General features: G+C 38.2%; 1 protein-coding gene across 1 annotated transcript; it reads left to right on the forward strand.

The window, feature by feature from the left end:
- The first annotated feature begins 249 nt into the window (after positions 1-249).
- Positions 250-3,165, forward strand: si:ch211-221j21.3 (uncharacterized protein C10orf143). The gene is made up of 4 exons (XM_031560848.2): positions 250-854; positions 1,279-1,416; positions 1,815-1,874; positions 2,304-3,165. The coding sequence occupies exons 1-4, from the start codon at positions 777-779 to the stop codon at positions 2,331-2,333; spliced, it is 306 nt and encodes a 101-aa protein (XP_031416708.1). The 5' UTR covers positions 250-776; the 3' UTR covers positions 2,334-3,165.
- The last annotated feature ends 12,406 nt before the right edge of the window (positions 3,166-15,571 follow it).

Genomic DNA, 15,571 nt, shown 5'->3' on the forward strand with positions numbered 1-15,571 from the left:
TATTTTGGGATATATTTTTCTTTCACTTAACTGTAAACTTTAAGCTGACAATACATTTACTTGGGTTTAGCCTACATGGACACTCTCATCAGGCTGAACCAGAAGTACATTACAGATGCCTTGATATAGTAGGCTAATATCTTAGGTCTTCTAATAATATGAATATTGACCTTGATTTTTTTCCCCCGTTTAAAAGGCAGATAGAATATTCATCAAACGCAAAAAATGGTGCATCCCGTTCCTTGGGATGGCGCTATGTTGAACCGTGAAGTTGATTGCAGAACCTTCCATCATTTGACATTGAACAGACTGGAGCATACTCATAACTATACAGGCCTCACATATACTGTAGCTTAAAGATGTGATTAGATGTGATTTGTTGAATTATAAAACAACCATACCCCATTCAGTTTGACTGGGTAACGTTAATGTTTATGGCAGTGATCACTGACCGAAGATAAAAAGTAGAGATGGTATGATCCACACCAGGAAGGACGTCCTCAGTGTTTGGATAACTTGTGATAGCTGTTTGTCTGCTTGTAGTATGTTGGTGTTCGTTTGAATCTACACATTTAATAGAGTGTAGTCGTTTAAAGAAATATGTATGCGCTCAGTTGACTAATCTTACCGTTTAGAAAACGAGTGCAGCTATTTGACTTTAGCTTATCTGCGTACTAACGTCTGCCTCACTCGAGGTTAACGGTAACGTTTGCTGGCTACGTTTCAAAAAGTTATAGGACAACAACTTGGACTGACTAGACGCTTATTTGCTAAACATGTCGATGGATTTTGTAACTTCTCTCCACAATAAACGACGCCACGAAGAGGAGCATGGAAACTGGGAATGTCAACCGGTAACTTTGTGTGAACAGCTAGTTAATTTCAGAGCTAGAGCTCACCAAGTGTGTAAAGTATAAGGCAAAATTGTTGTGTTCAGAACGAGATATTTGGCGTTAGGCAATACTAGCTAGATAAATAGAAACTTATTTATGTAACCGTTACGACAATTGCCGTTGTTTCGGCAATAACAGTGGGTTAGATTGCTAGCTAGCTAGTTTAGCTATGCTAGCGTCGCAGGTTGAGAGTCATTCATAACATGAGCTTGCAACGTTAGCCAACTATCGTTATATCATCATATTTGTCTAAAAGCTAAAACGCTTTAGCGAGTAGGGTAGGTACACCAATGGGGATTCGTTTACAAAGGTTGGTGTCACTTAATCATGATTTTGAGTCATGATGTGTGCATATCTTCTGTGTTTACGTTGTCGACTTGTGCAGAAAAGGCTGTGCAGTGGAGTAGTTGGTTGTGGCCACCTTGAATATGGCGCGGTCCGCGAATGTCCCATGGATACATGGGAGATCCAGCAGCTAGTCGTACCGAATGGGAACAGAGGAAACGAAGTCGTTCCTAACATGGTAAATGTGACAGTTACCGTACTTTTTTGTGTGATTAGTGTTAATAATCCTTTCGTCAATGTGTAACAGGATCCTATCAGATGTGCTAGTTTTGATAAGGTCTGATAAGTTAATGGGTCCTAGGGCAAAGTTATCTCTTCACATAATTTATGAAGGCTGTCCCTTAACCAGTGCAAAGGGCAGCATTCTGTTCGTATTCTCTTAAGAAATGAACTAAAGTAATATCAATACTATGATCTGCTCTACCCACTCAGTGATTTGAGGGTTGAATGAAACCTTTAGATCAGTTACCAGTTTAGTGTGCTTGACCACACACAAGATTATATTTATAATGGCCTTTTTATAACTTGTTAAACCTGACCAGCTTCTTCTCTCGCTTGTTCTCTCTTTCTGTAAAGAGTACTCCACCAGGCAGAGCATCTGCGCAGTGTTGCCCAAGATGTATGGCTGGAGAGTCGGTAAGTGACATTAACACTTATTTTATTAAAGTCACAAAATGTGATTATTATTTGCATAATGCAGTCCACGTCAACTTATCAAAATAAGTAATACAAATATAAAAACAGCATACATTTAGTTCACACAACCTATTATTGACTTATATTATCTTGTAGGTTTTTGGAAATATTTCACCTTCTTGAAAAATCAATATGTATCTATAGTGATATAAAATGCACAGTTAGAACAGTCTGCCCCTAGGCCAAGTTATCTTCCAGCTGATCTCACTGCCTGATACTTTATTTACACCTTGGGAGAAGGCAGTGTATATGAATTTCAATTATCTATCCAATGAACATACCATGTAGAATGAAAATGACTCTCTCTTTTTTTTTTTTGAGGTTACCTGTGTCACATCAATGCTTTTCTGCTGTCTTCCACTCATTCAGGGACACATTAACCACATCATGGGATATTGATTATGAAGATCTTCAACAAAACCGCCTTCGCTATAAGTGAGAGGATGGGCGACCAATCCTGATTTTGTAGATGCCAGTTTGTCCTCCTGCCCTATGCAAGCAATGCATATCATGAGTGCCTTGCACATTTTTTTAATCTCTGCCAAGTACTGTACTCCAACACTGTTTACATTTCCAAGTATTTGTAATGGCTAAAGGGCTAGTCATTGGATAACTAATTTCTCACATTGTAGATGAACGAGGTAAATGTAGTACTACAGTGTAGTTGATGAAGAATCCGTCATCAGGACAAAGCCATGACAGTGTTTCTATATTCACAAAGGGAATCTGTAATCCAGGAAGCTGGAGCAAATACATAACAAATGCAGAGACACTTGGAGATGTAATACAGTTGCTATGATCAATCAGCAATGATTAGGAATAGAACTCCATCGTTTGGTATGCAAATTATTGTCCCTTTTACATATAGATATATGGTATAGAAACCTTTTTTTAAATGTTGAATAATTCTGAGTGGTCTGATTTAATTAAGAATGTTAATCTTGACATAAAGAAAACTGCTACAATAATTAAAAGCATTTCAATGATTTAATTGAAATGGTTTAATTATTTATGGGATTTTTATAGACAGTGTATCTCATAGATACTAATTAATTTATGGATATAACATGACCCTTTTATATTGTCCAAATCGTTTCCAAACATCACTGTGGAACATTGTTGTGTCAAATTAAAGATGTAGAAAAATCTGCATTCAAAATGTAGAATTGTCCATGTAGCTTCAACTTTTTCTTCCCTGTGATCTTTGTATAAACCATGGGTTTAAACAATAGCAATGTGTTTTGTCATCAGTATGGTGGGGTTTCAGTGTAGTTGTCCATATGTGCTGGTTATGAGTCCATATTGCATCACCAAATCACAGAGCTGCTGTTTTCCATCCTCTGCACATTGCACACAAGATGGTGCTGTGCGGTATCTTTTGTCATCCCTGACTCACTGGTTTTCATGCCGAATGTCTCCATGAATCATACAGGAACTTGCTCTTGCGTCTTGCTCTTGTACTAATTTGTGTATTGATTCATTTTTGTCAAAAACCAAATAGTATTCCCGTATAGGAATAGTATCCGCTTATAAAGATATTTTTAGAGAGGCATTGAAAACCATTTTTGTACATAACGAGGGAAGAATCATTGTCCTTTCGCTCTATACTATTTCATGGCATTTTTTCTTTAAAATGCCTGTGCAAAGACATTGTTTCCCTAATTACTTTGTGGCTACACATTGACTAGTCCAAAAACAAATTTAATTTCATCCAGGAAAAAAGAATTGACACCTTTATTACTTGTTCCTTTGCCATGTGATTTTCTTTTATTGATCCTAAAACCATGGTGGTATTCATACAGAGGTTTGTCACATGTGCCAATGTCTTGGTATTCATAAGTCATTGTTTCTGCTCTTGTAAGTTCTAAAGGAATTACTTCAGCTCAAAAGAAGCCATCAGGAAAGGCTGAAGTTTGTCGTAAGTCAGCCAAGATGGATTTAAGTGTATTACCAGCACAATCTCCGCTGTCCTTCCCCGGTGCAGCCTGGTGTACAAGGAGAAATGAGAGTATGTTCTCAGACAAAGCTTGACCTCAGGGACGTGGCTCTGAGGGCCTAGATTTTCAATAATGTAAGACAATAAAGCTTAGGCTCGTAACCTGCTGCAATATGCTACAAGTGTAAGGAGCTTAGCGCCTAATAAAGCAAGGGGAAAGAACTCATCTTCAGACTCATATTTGGAGATCAAGCCTGGCCCCCCGAACACTTCATAAAGACAGTAATGAGGTAGCCAGTTATGGATGAGGGGATCTGCAGCTTTTCTTGCTGGTCAAGCCCGACACCTGCCATCTGATGTCGAAGATATGAATGAGGGCTCGAGCGATTTCCACTGGGCTTTTCTGACAGGTGCACATCTGTTTATTTGGAGGTTAACCCTTTGCCATGTTCCCCTCTCCCTGCCACCGTGGTTGCTGACCTGCTGCTATAGTGTAGTCTCAAACTTGACATTTTCATAAGTGGCCCAAGTTGCTGCTTGTGTCCTCAGGGGCACTGGGGCTATTAGAGTTTTATTGTAGAGAACAGCAGGTCATGGTGCACTGGGGGGGGAAAAAAGCCCACCTGCATTTTTGTTGTTATTAACCTCAGTGATGAAACACAGATGTGGCGTCTGAGCATTTAAACAGCTCAGTGAATTCACCTTACACAAATGCAAAATTTAAGATATTCTATTTAATCAAGTATAGCCTTTTAAAAAAAAATAGCAACAAAATAAATGAAATCCGTAGTCAAAGGTTGGCATCAAGTCGGAGGGACGGAGTACACAGTGGCAAGTTATTTCTCCGTGCTCTGCTTCCTAAACCTGGGCCCTTTCTCTTTCATGAATGTGTCCTTCACTGGATCACATATACTCTTACAGCATTTCCACCTACTTTGTTTATGGGGCTTTGATCCACAATATTCCAGTTAAAGTTACACCCATGTACTGCAAGGTGAACCTTTCGTCATTGTTCCCTATGGGAACTCAATACCCGTGGAGCCTGTGGCTTTTTTCACCACAAAATCGAGTCCCTTTAGTAACAGAAATCTCTAAAGATGCAGAACAAAAGGGCAAACACAAAGACACAATTTTTTAATGCTCTCTTTAATGATACAGATTTGTTCCTGTTGCAGAATGTTACTAATTCAGTTTGTGATTTTAAAGGGAGTAAATATATCAGTGTTTTACTGTGCAACAGTGATGTTAATATATGAAAGTATAAATGAAAATGAGCTAAAGCAGTATAGGATAAATCAGGTGGACACACAAGCTAAAATATTGACCTCTGCGCAAAAAAATCCTATCCATGCACTCTTTGTAATGACATTGTATTATGGACAATCATAACACAAAAAGACTTATCTGCAAGCTCCATTTGTTGTTGCCTTTGATGTATGCTTCACCAGCCTTTGTGAATGTACGGCTCACACAATGGGCTCAGGAGACTATGAACATTGTAGATGTCTTTTTGTGCGTGTGGATGGAGAGGAAACGTTTGAATAATAGCGTGATAAAGGTGTCTGTCCTTTGAGTCAGAAGATATGCTATCTCATGAATGTGGTCCTTCATATGTGTTTTCTGGTATTTTCAATGATTTCCAGCTGACACGAAGAATCTTCCACTAAGATCCTTGGAGATATTTTTGGAACTAGGTAAGTCAAAAATCCTCAGTCATATGGAACTAGCATTAACATGTTTAATCGTTTGCTTTAGAAAGCAACAGCACATACACTACTTGTGATACTACAACTGCTACTACTACTATGCGATCAGAATATTTGATCTGAGTTTGGATAAATTGCTTTTTAAGTGAGCTAATTCATCTGAAATCTTAACATTTCACTGAAGTCTACAGAACCTAATAAAAAATCAATAGCTTATTTACAAAAAAGCACATAGTCATATGTTCCATGTTTAATTTGCTTGATTTGTAAGGACTATACACTGAGGGGAACTGCAAACCCATTGGAACAAATTGATTTACTGTTGACATTGGTTCTGCAATCTTATTAAGACCATTTAATTTCCAGGTATTACAAATTAAAATGAACAACTAAGGGAATTACTGTGGAATAAACCCACATTAACATTTGTATTATTATTATTATTATCATCGTCTGAGTTATTGGAAGTAGTTGCTACAATCAGGAAACAATCTAAGATAATCAATAAACAAGACACATTACTTGCACAATATTTTATTTTCACATGACAATTTGCATACATTTTCATTCTTGATTAAATCAGTTGCCAAAAGATGCTTAGAATATTATCAGTTTTGAATAGCATGAGGCAAACAGTACTGTACAATAAAAAATTCACTTGTCAATAATAGGACATAAACACATAACGAGCCTATCTGAACTCTCCCATGACCCACAAGTAGGGCAGAAGCTTAGGGAAACCAGGCATAACCAGGCATTGAGGCGTCGGGAAATGGCCTCAAAGGTCATTTTCTATAATAGCGGGAAAAGAAACATGTTTTCCAGTATTGGTGAACAACAGCCATTGAACATACATGTATGCTGATTTAGAAAATGTTCAATAAAACGATACAAAAACATACAAATGCTTTTTCTAGTTTAACCCTATATGCTTCAACTAGTCTCCCTCGTGGGAAAAGAGACCTGAGCAAGACCCCTTTTCTCGGAAAAAACAATGGCAAAAAGGATTCTGGTATATTTTAAGGGTTATTTACTTAGCTGAAATCACCTTTGTGCCTTATGCCTCGTGTCTTGACAGCGCTCCCAGCAGTCTGTGTGCTCAAAGCAGTCCCTGAAGAGTTCTGCAACATACATGGTATGCAGTGCCATTCTTGTGTCGACCTGCCAGTCAGCAGTCAGACACAGCCGATGGTGGAGGCAATGTTAGTGTTACCAAACACATGAAAGCAGAGGACTCTCAAAGACGGCTAATGTCAGGCAGCGTGTCAGAGAAAGCAGGTAGTTTTGAACTGAATGAAGCATCTTAGGAGGAGCAAAAGTGTGGAGGAGGGTAGATATGACTGCTAATGCCCACGTTTTCACCCATCTCCAAGTGCCCATAATGTATGATAAGAAGAATATGAATTGGTAATGCTTTCAGCATCGCTTGCAGTGCCATTTGCTTGTTTGAGTCTTTTGACTCTCGGTTGTAAATTTGGAAATCTTAACGTGCTGATCCACGCACCCATCTGAAAGGTTAAAATCAAATTCATGTCAAAGATGTTGTGGACCTAAAGCACATCCCTCAGGGAGAGGAATAGAGGTAAAGGGAATTAAGACGCATCCTGTTCTCATAGAGGTTAACGTCTTAACTTGCATACTCTGAAAGGCTTACAGGCTTCTTCCAGGTCCACTAACTGTATCTGGCTTGAACCTTTCGTAATGCTTCATTTATTTACCTCGAGCACCCATTCCAAATCAGCACATCACTGGAGCTTTTGCTAATTAGGAGGAAATATAAATGAAGACTGCATAAACACAGAAAAGTGTTAACTCAATGCAAGTGCTGTAATTGCGCAAATGTTCAGATTCCTTAGAAATAATTGCTGTGTTAACATTCTTTGCAATTATTGTGGGTCTGCAAAACTGTTAACATTGCAAAACAGGAACCTCCAGGAAAACCATCCACAAGAGAGGAAAATAGGGTGCCAATGGGTGTGATGAACACTCATTTTGCACATTAGTGCTTCTTTAGAATTAAGTGATTAGTCAAAAATAAGTTAGCTCAGTGATGTTGAAGTTTTACTATAGAATGTCATATATAATATATATGTCATATACTTTTGAATACAAGAAATAAAAAAAAAACATCTGAGAGATTTGACAATTTCCTTTTCTGTTCATAGACTGCTTTCCCCCAGGCTTGTTGTTTGTTTATATCTCTACTTCCTTATAGTTTTTCGTAGTACAGAATTTATTATTATATTGTGGAAATACATGGATACAACTTCCCCTGAAAACCGGTTCCAAACTCCATCTTGTAAATCAACTGAATGTGTGTTTAACCTTTCTTGTCAAGTCAACAAACAACAAAAGTAAAGAAATAATTTCTTCGACTGAAACTTAAGTTCAATTCCAGACATATACACACATTTATTTAGCAATTACCATTGTAGTCTCCTTATATCACCACAATTTTATGAAAAATACGTTCTGTGTGGTTTATTATGCAACCCACCAACACCCTACGCTATAGTGTGGTTGAGGAAAGTCACTGTGCTTTGTTCACAATAATCACGTCCTTAAAGTAACACATTGATGAATGGGGTATCATACCTGAACCATATGTCAATCAAGTATCACAGCTCTTCACAAAAACTTGCCACTGGCAGTATCACACACACCGTCACAGACACACACACACACACACACTGCCACAGACACACACACACACAGACTGACACACACACACACAGTGAAAAAGACGAATAGATGGTGTTAACCCCTCATGTATGAATCTACTGCTATAAATTTAAAATGTGTTTACACTTTTTCGACCTCCCCGCCACCTTCAAATATCTCAAGACATTTGCCATTTCTGTGAACAACAGCGAGTTGCCATTATTTTGGTGTTTTCACAGCAAAGCCCTCTCTCTCCCCTCTGATAATGAAGGAGCTTCACACATCTGCATGACTTGCCACTACTGACGCCCTATGCTCTCCGGGCTCTGACGCCACAAACCATTTTTTCAACAATCTCAACCCCTGAGTTGTCTAAGCACAAAGTGGAATGAATACATCATATGCTGGTGTGCTATTGGATGTGGCTATTTCCTCAAACACAATAATTACTCGAACAAAACATTGTACTCCACTCCCACAAAACATCTACCCACGCTGCTGAGTTTCCTTGCTGGTCTATGAGTGCACGATCACATTCAGGTCATGGCAAGGCTCTGAAAGTCTGCAGCCTGTCAACAGTCTGCAGTCTGGCTGTTTTGGATTTGATGCCCGATGCAATGCAATGTCAGCAACCCAAGTCTTAGTAACACTGTCTTTGGTCCCACCGAATGCTCAGTGAAAAGGTTCAGTCTTCACTGATGTTTTTTTACAGGGCTTCATGTCCTACTTGGGTGGGCTGCCACTGCAGGTATGGGCATGAGAGTGAGGCCCATGGGCGGTCTCTTAGCTGGGCTCCACTCTTCCCCCAGCCCCAGTGCTCCCTCCGTCAGCACCCCTATGCCTTCTCCAACGAATGTTATGAAGTTATGAAGATTTTTTGGAGAAAACCTTTCAATGCGAGCAAATCTGTCTGACAGAATGTCATACATTTCCAGAGATTCTAATGATTTATTATGACTTTTGTGAATTATTCACTGGTAGCCTAAAAAATAAACTGACAAAAAAGAATTAAGTAAATTCCCCTAAATGAACTGTCATAAGAGAGAAGAGTCCTAGTTGTCAATCCACTGATAAACTCTCTATTATGTGCCATTTTGACAATATAATACTAGTCTCTAAGTGATTTTTGTTTTCAAAACCCAACGTCAAAACCACAGGGACAGAAACACCTGCAAAACTATCTGTGCCTAACCTTTGTCCTCTTGACCTCGCACAAGGCTGGAGGCTACGAAATTTAATTTAGCTGAAGGTGGACAACAAATAAAGGTATGTGATCATTTCAGATTGGCTTTTCATTTTCTCTTTCGGGTAGGATGAACAATTGTGTTCCTGGGAAAGTGCATCTCACACATCAGAAACGGTATAGGCCTCATATTAAACTAATATGAATAACATGATGTATTTCAAATAGTTTTATCATTGTAGATTTTATTTGTACAGTAAAAATATATATGTGATTTACACATGGAGAAAGAGTTAAGGCAATAATGAGAGTGCACTCTTAGCACATGAGCAAAATGGTGTAATCAAAACTTCTAGACATATTCCATATCGGATGTCATTCAAATGAATATGGGAAACAAGTTGACTAGTTACCAGACATTATATTTAATAGTCTGATTGTTATTTCCTTTAATTCTAATCATGGTCATGACCTGTCAGAAAAGTTGGTTAAATTAATATCTTCATATTATCATCCCTTGCTCTCAGAGCCTGACCAGTCCCACATGTATGATCTTCCATCTGCAACGCCAATTGGAATTGTGTAGGCTACAGACAAAGAACCTAGTGCCTTAAGTAGTTAGTGTGCATTTAAATAGATATTTAGGTTATAGTTTATTTGCAATAAGCCTGGTTAATTACCGTGTTAAGGCTACAAGTTCCATCCGACAATGCTTTGCATCATAATCATAATCATTTGGGGTCTTCGCAATCAAATGTAATATTGATGAATAGATAGGTTCTTCACCAGTCTAGCACCGTTTGCTGGCCTACGTTGTAAATCACCCGAGATTAGTATATGCGTGCTTTAAAAATATATTTTTTTTTCACGTGTAAATCCTCGCGGTAAATCCTTATGCCTGTTTTTGACCAGTATTTCCTCAAAGAGCTTATATCGCTCTCTTCAAGAAAGGTCTTACTCCAGATGCCGGTAGGTGGGGCACTAGTACCATAAAATGGAGTTTCACGCCAGAGAACCCGGCAATGGCTTAACCCACGGGCAAGTGACTGAGGGTTACAACGAATCTGTAGAGAGGAATCTGGTTTTCCTCTCTGTCCCAATTGCTATGCTCCAGATCTTATCATTTGAATCCATAACTCTGATGCTATTATTCTAAGCACGGGAAAAATAAAACCTATCATGCCTACATGATTGTGAAATGTTAGTCTAAAAATTACCGGTTTGCACATAACGCGCACTTTCGCTTCAAGATGCCCACGTACAACTGCAGCCAACCTCAAACCTTTAATTGAGGTAAACTTTTTAATCTGTGGACCTCATTTATCACTTAGGCTACGTGAGGTGGAGCTGACCCAACTACATTTATTTTCAGACTCGATTTCCACTGGATATTTTACATGTTAATTGTCTAGAATAGGTCTCGGTTTCTTTATTCAGTTTTTTCTCCTTCTTTATATCGGTATTGCCTCGGGCCACGCTGAAGGCGCCCCAAACCGCACAGCTTCTCCCTCCTCATTTTAGGATCAGAATGAAAATGCTAATTATATGGCAACTGAGCCCTTGACATAATTTACCATTTTCACGTGTTTTACAGTCCTCCAACAAAAATAAATGCAGGATGTGTGCACAGACCAGTGCGGAAGGCGCAAGATAATTCTGCAGGGTTGAATAACGACAACACTGACAATGACAATAATAATAACAATGATAATAACAATAATAATAATAATTTCATTTCATTTTAATCTAATTATCCAATTTGTATACATTTGGATGCGCAATGACACTCAAACACGCATATTTACACGACGGAATCTAAGAACTGCGTACACTGGAAAGTGTACACATATTTCACGTGATTTCGAAATCTGTTTCAGCTTTTCAAGTTTTGATATAGAATATTGAAACTTTTAATTGAAGACTGGATTGTATTAGGACATCTGGACTGACGATATCAAAGCTGACACCAGCGTCCCAGAGGTTGCTGAAATTTCAGAGTTAATTAGAACGATACATGTTTAATTAAAGCCAATTACAATATCTAAAATGACCTAATCGAAGACTGTTTCTACAGTGAAGGTGCCCCAGTTCTTTTTTTTTCATTCGCAGTTATGCATCATAGCATAAGCTACATTAGTTTTACTTCATTTTAAAAATCTGGGTGGCAAACTTTTTGGAATGAATTATTTCTCTGTCGCCTTATCAACATGTGTCAGCGCAAATCATTCTGCGGGTCCAGTTTGTAAATGTGTTGCTTAAAAAATAAAACGAAGTGAGTCATTCTCAGCCATGCAAACAATAAATGACAAAGTGTTTTAAAATCTTCTCAGATATGCTTTACATAGCTGACATTTTCTTTTATCTTGTGAAGAGTGGATCAGAAAGAGGAAAAACTCATAAAACGAGGTTTTTATCTACACTGAAATACGCTTATGACGACAACACCACTTATTTTTCATCCAGCACTTAGGTTATGGACCCAGTCTATAGGCTATTCTCTAGTCCTACATAGCAGTTTCCGTAAAAGAGAAGAGTCCAGCGAATAAAATAAAGTATGGTAGCGATACTTCATTGAATATGATGATGCTTCAGAAGTGACAAGTAAATAGATCTCGGATTCAGGACATTGATCAACTTTGCCAAAAGGAGGCGCTCTTTATCAAATTTCGGTTAGAAAATGTTCTGACCGTAAGTTGAGAATGAACCAGGCTTTGTGCTGCCTTTGAAACCAAGTCATTTGTACTTCCATGTACTTTCAGTCATTTGAACAGCGTACTTTCTCTCTCTTTTGTTGTTTGTATATTAGAATTTGCCCATTCTTGAATTATTTTAAATTAAGACATAGGCTTACCATGGAACTCCTGCCTTTGCATAGCTGTATGTATATTAGGGATAGGCTAATATAAACTTAAAAACTGTGTATAGAATTATAATTTCAAAAGAAAGACTTTGTTTAAATGCATCATGCTAACTTGATTACCATTGTATTGCATTGGAAAACCGAACCGGTCATCTACAAAAATGTTTTTTTTTTTTTAGATTTTGAGACTACTTGTCATCACTAAAATGTTTAAGAATATAATAGCCCACTTTCACATTTGCCATGTTTTGGAAGTAGTGGGTTAATCATGAAGTAAATACTTCTCGCAATAAATACCATATCTGTCGTGGAATAACTTCACTGTCCCATTCGCTTGGCGCAAGTGTGCAATGTGAGTTTTGATATCTGATGATGTTCATTGTGGTGGGCCCCCCAACACACACACACACACACACAAACACAAACACATTCACACACACGCACGCTCACAGAAACAGAAACACACTCACTACACTACGCCTAGCAAATATCCTAATGACAAGTTCCAGTATTTATAAACCAGTGGCTTTAGGAGAAGGTCACAGAAAAAGACGTAATCTAAAAATATTTATTTAATTAGAAACCAAGGTATCTCGATAAATAGTTTGACGTGACAAATTAATGCTTAGATGTTTATGTTGACGCTAAATGTTTCAAATATTTGATGTTCAGCAAACAGCAGTCCACGTCTGGACACGCACAAAGCCACAGAATTTACTAAATGTGTCCAGTATTATCAAAAGCGAAAACTCAGCGTTGTTGACCTGCACATGGCCAACAGTTTAAAATTGTATTGGAATTAAGTCCTCTATCGACTGATGGGACTAACCAGTGTTGAATGTGACTCTTGGTCACAGATGAGGATGCATCTTGCTATGAATTAATGTCTATTTAATGCGACAGCATGACACTTTTCAATCAGTTCAATTTCCAAGGAACTGTAAAACTTTCTTCCAGCTGTGTGGAATAGACTTTCCGCCATCAACGTTACAACGATTCTGCTGTTATCGTACTGTTGGAGCTCCCATCACTGTAGCACGTTGGCTCAACGCGCTTCTCATCTCTTCCTATGTGTAAGCAGCGGTCGCGTCTTGGGCTCGCATCTAACATTACAGACTTGCCGCTTTGGCCGACAAGAGCTGCACATAGGAAATCGGTGTATATTTAAGCTTGCTCTATGCGCTGGTATGATGTGCAGAGGACAGCTGGGCAATGGCCATCTGACTGACTTTGCCTTGACATCTGGGAAACCCACTGGTGTGTGGCACGCGAATCGGTTGATGTCGCTATTTAAATGCAAATTTGTGGGGGATCATTGAAGCCTCACCCCGTAAATTCACACAAAAGGAACACTTCACACACAATAAGGAGGAGGGTCGTTTCTTCGGGAGGTCTTGGCAACACCAAGCAAATCTTATTCAAAGCCACACACCTTCTGCATGACTAACTTTCCTTTTGTCCAGCGTCTACTATAAGCACACTTCTCAAAATAAGATCTAACATTAAGGACATAACATTTACATTTCTACTGAAAGATTGAGCAATTTGAAATACATAGATACACAATTTATTGTTTTTATTGTTGTTATTGTTATTATTATTATTATTGTTATTATTATTATTACTATTGTTGATGTTGTTTTTGTTGTTGTTCTTGATGATGTGATGTTGTTAATATTATCTTGCTATTTTAAACATTATACATATATATGTGTATTATAAATATAATAATTTATGTTCAAATAAGCTAACACTTGTATTGCTCTTCTGGTGCGACCACATCTGTGTCTATGCACAGTGTGCAATGTAGTCAGCATATGACAGCCTCTCCTCTAACATCAACCCATATATCACATGAAAATGGTTTATACTGACATTGTGAGAAAGACAAAGTTTCTCTACATTTGTTGGCCCTAATTTATTTAGCCTATGCGGAAGCCTTTAAGAAGAGTCAAAAGTAAAAGTTGGTGAATTAAAGAGCGCATTTTCCACGCTTTGGATCCAGGACCAGATGATCCTAGAAAATGAGCTGAAATAGATTCAGGCTCAGCGCCTGTTGTGAAGAGCAGCTGATTCCCCTATTTCTGTCCAGATGGCTTCTGAACACAGATTTGCATTCATTTTCGCCTAATATCTTCCAAAATAGAGGGGCAGCTGCATTTGTTGTCAAATAAGGTTTAAAACTCCTTTTTAGGACAGGATCGTTACCTACGTGATGGGGTTGTTGAACTTTTCCTCTCATTCTCCAGTCAACAGTATCAGCTTTAAAAGGATTTGTCTTAAAACCCTAATTTGGTAATCAGATCGAGATCACCCTAATCTGTAATCTGTAGTACAGATACAGTAAATAACTGATAACTTTTTTTCGGATATTGAAAATATAGCCAACGGTAAATATTCACACGATTCAAGTTTTTTAAATGATAAAAGAGCGCGTGTATTTGTTTGTCACAAATTAAGTGGATGCCATTTATCGTCTTTCAGTTATACACAGAGCATGTCATCTGAAGAAAAGATAGTCGGCAGCATAATACACACACCCTTCAACATGCGTCCATTAGTAGTTTACACGTGCGTAACGTCAAAAATAAAACTTCAAAATATATTGTATTTTTAGTCATTAAATCTTACTAATCTTTTTTGAACATGTAATCTTATTTACTAAAATAATCATAAAATATAATTTTATTATACTTACGTACTTAATTAGACGACCAGGCAATGTAATGGATTTTGAGACGAGGCAAGAGCAACAGCTTTGATAATTCACTTATCTTTGGCAATAGTCATTAACCCCCAACACCAGCAAAATAGATTGCTCTCTAAAACACATCTCTCTTCCTTTCTACGTCCCCCATCCCACCCCTTTAGTGCACAGGGCTGCGAGTCCCTTGATAACCCAAATCGGACTTCGATTTTTGCCGATTAATTAAAATATGAACATACACACCCTGACAACTGGCAATATGACTCTTCTGCCTTGCAACCCTTACAAGACTGCGCATCAAAACGGTAGCTGTTATTCCATACAAAATATTGTATGTATTATAATAAAAGACATCCACGGTCCGCTCCACAGACGGGGAGGTTGGACACCGTATCCCCTAGGTAACTTTGCTCCCACTGCTGTGCAGGAAGTGTACCAAAATTAACGAGAATTACCGCCTATAGTGGAAAAATAATGTATCAGACAATCAGTGCATGGAATCGCCTTTGTCAAGACACCATAGTTTGGGTTTAAAAGGGAATTAGATAGCTCGCATTGAGGCATGGATATTGAGTTGCATATAT

This window comes from Clupea harengus, chromosome 23, assembly GCF_900700415.2.
Source record: "Clupea harengus chromosome 23, Ch_v2.0.2, whole genome shotgun sequence".
Classification (NCBI taxonomy): domain Eukaryota; kingdom Metazoa; phylum Chordata; class Actinopteri; order Clupeiformes; family Clupeidae; genus Clupea; species Clupea harengus.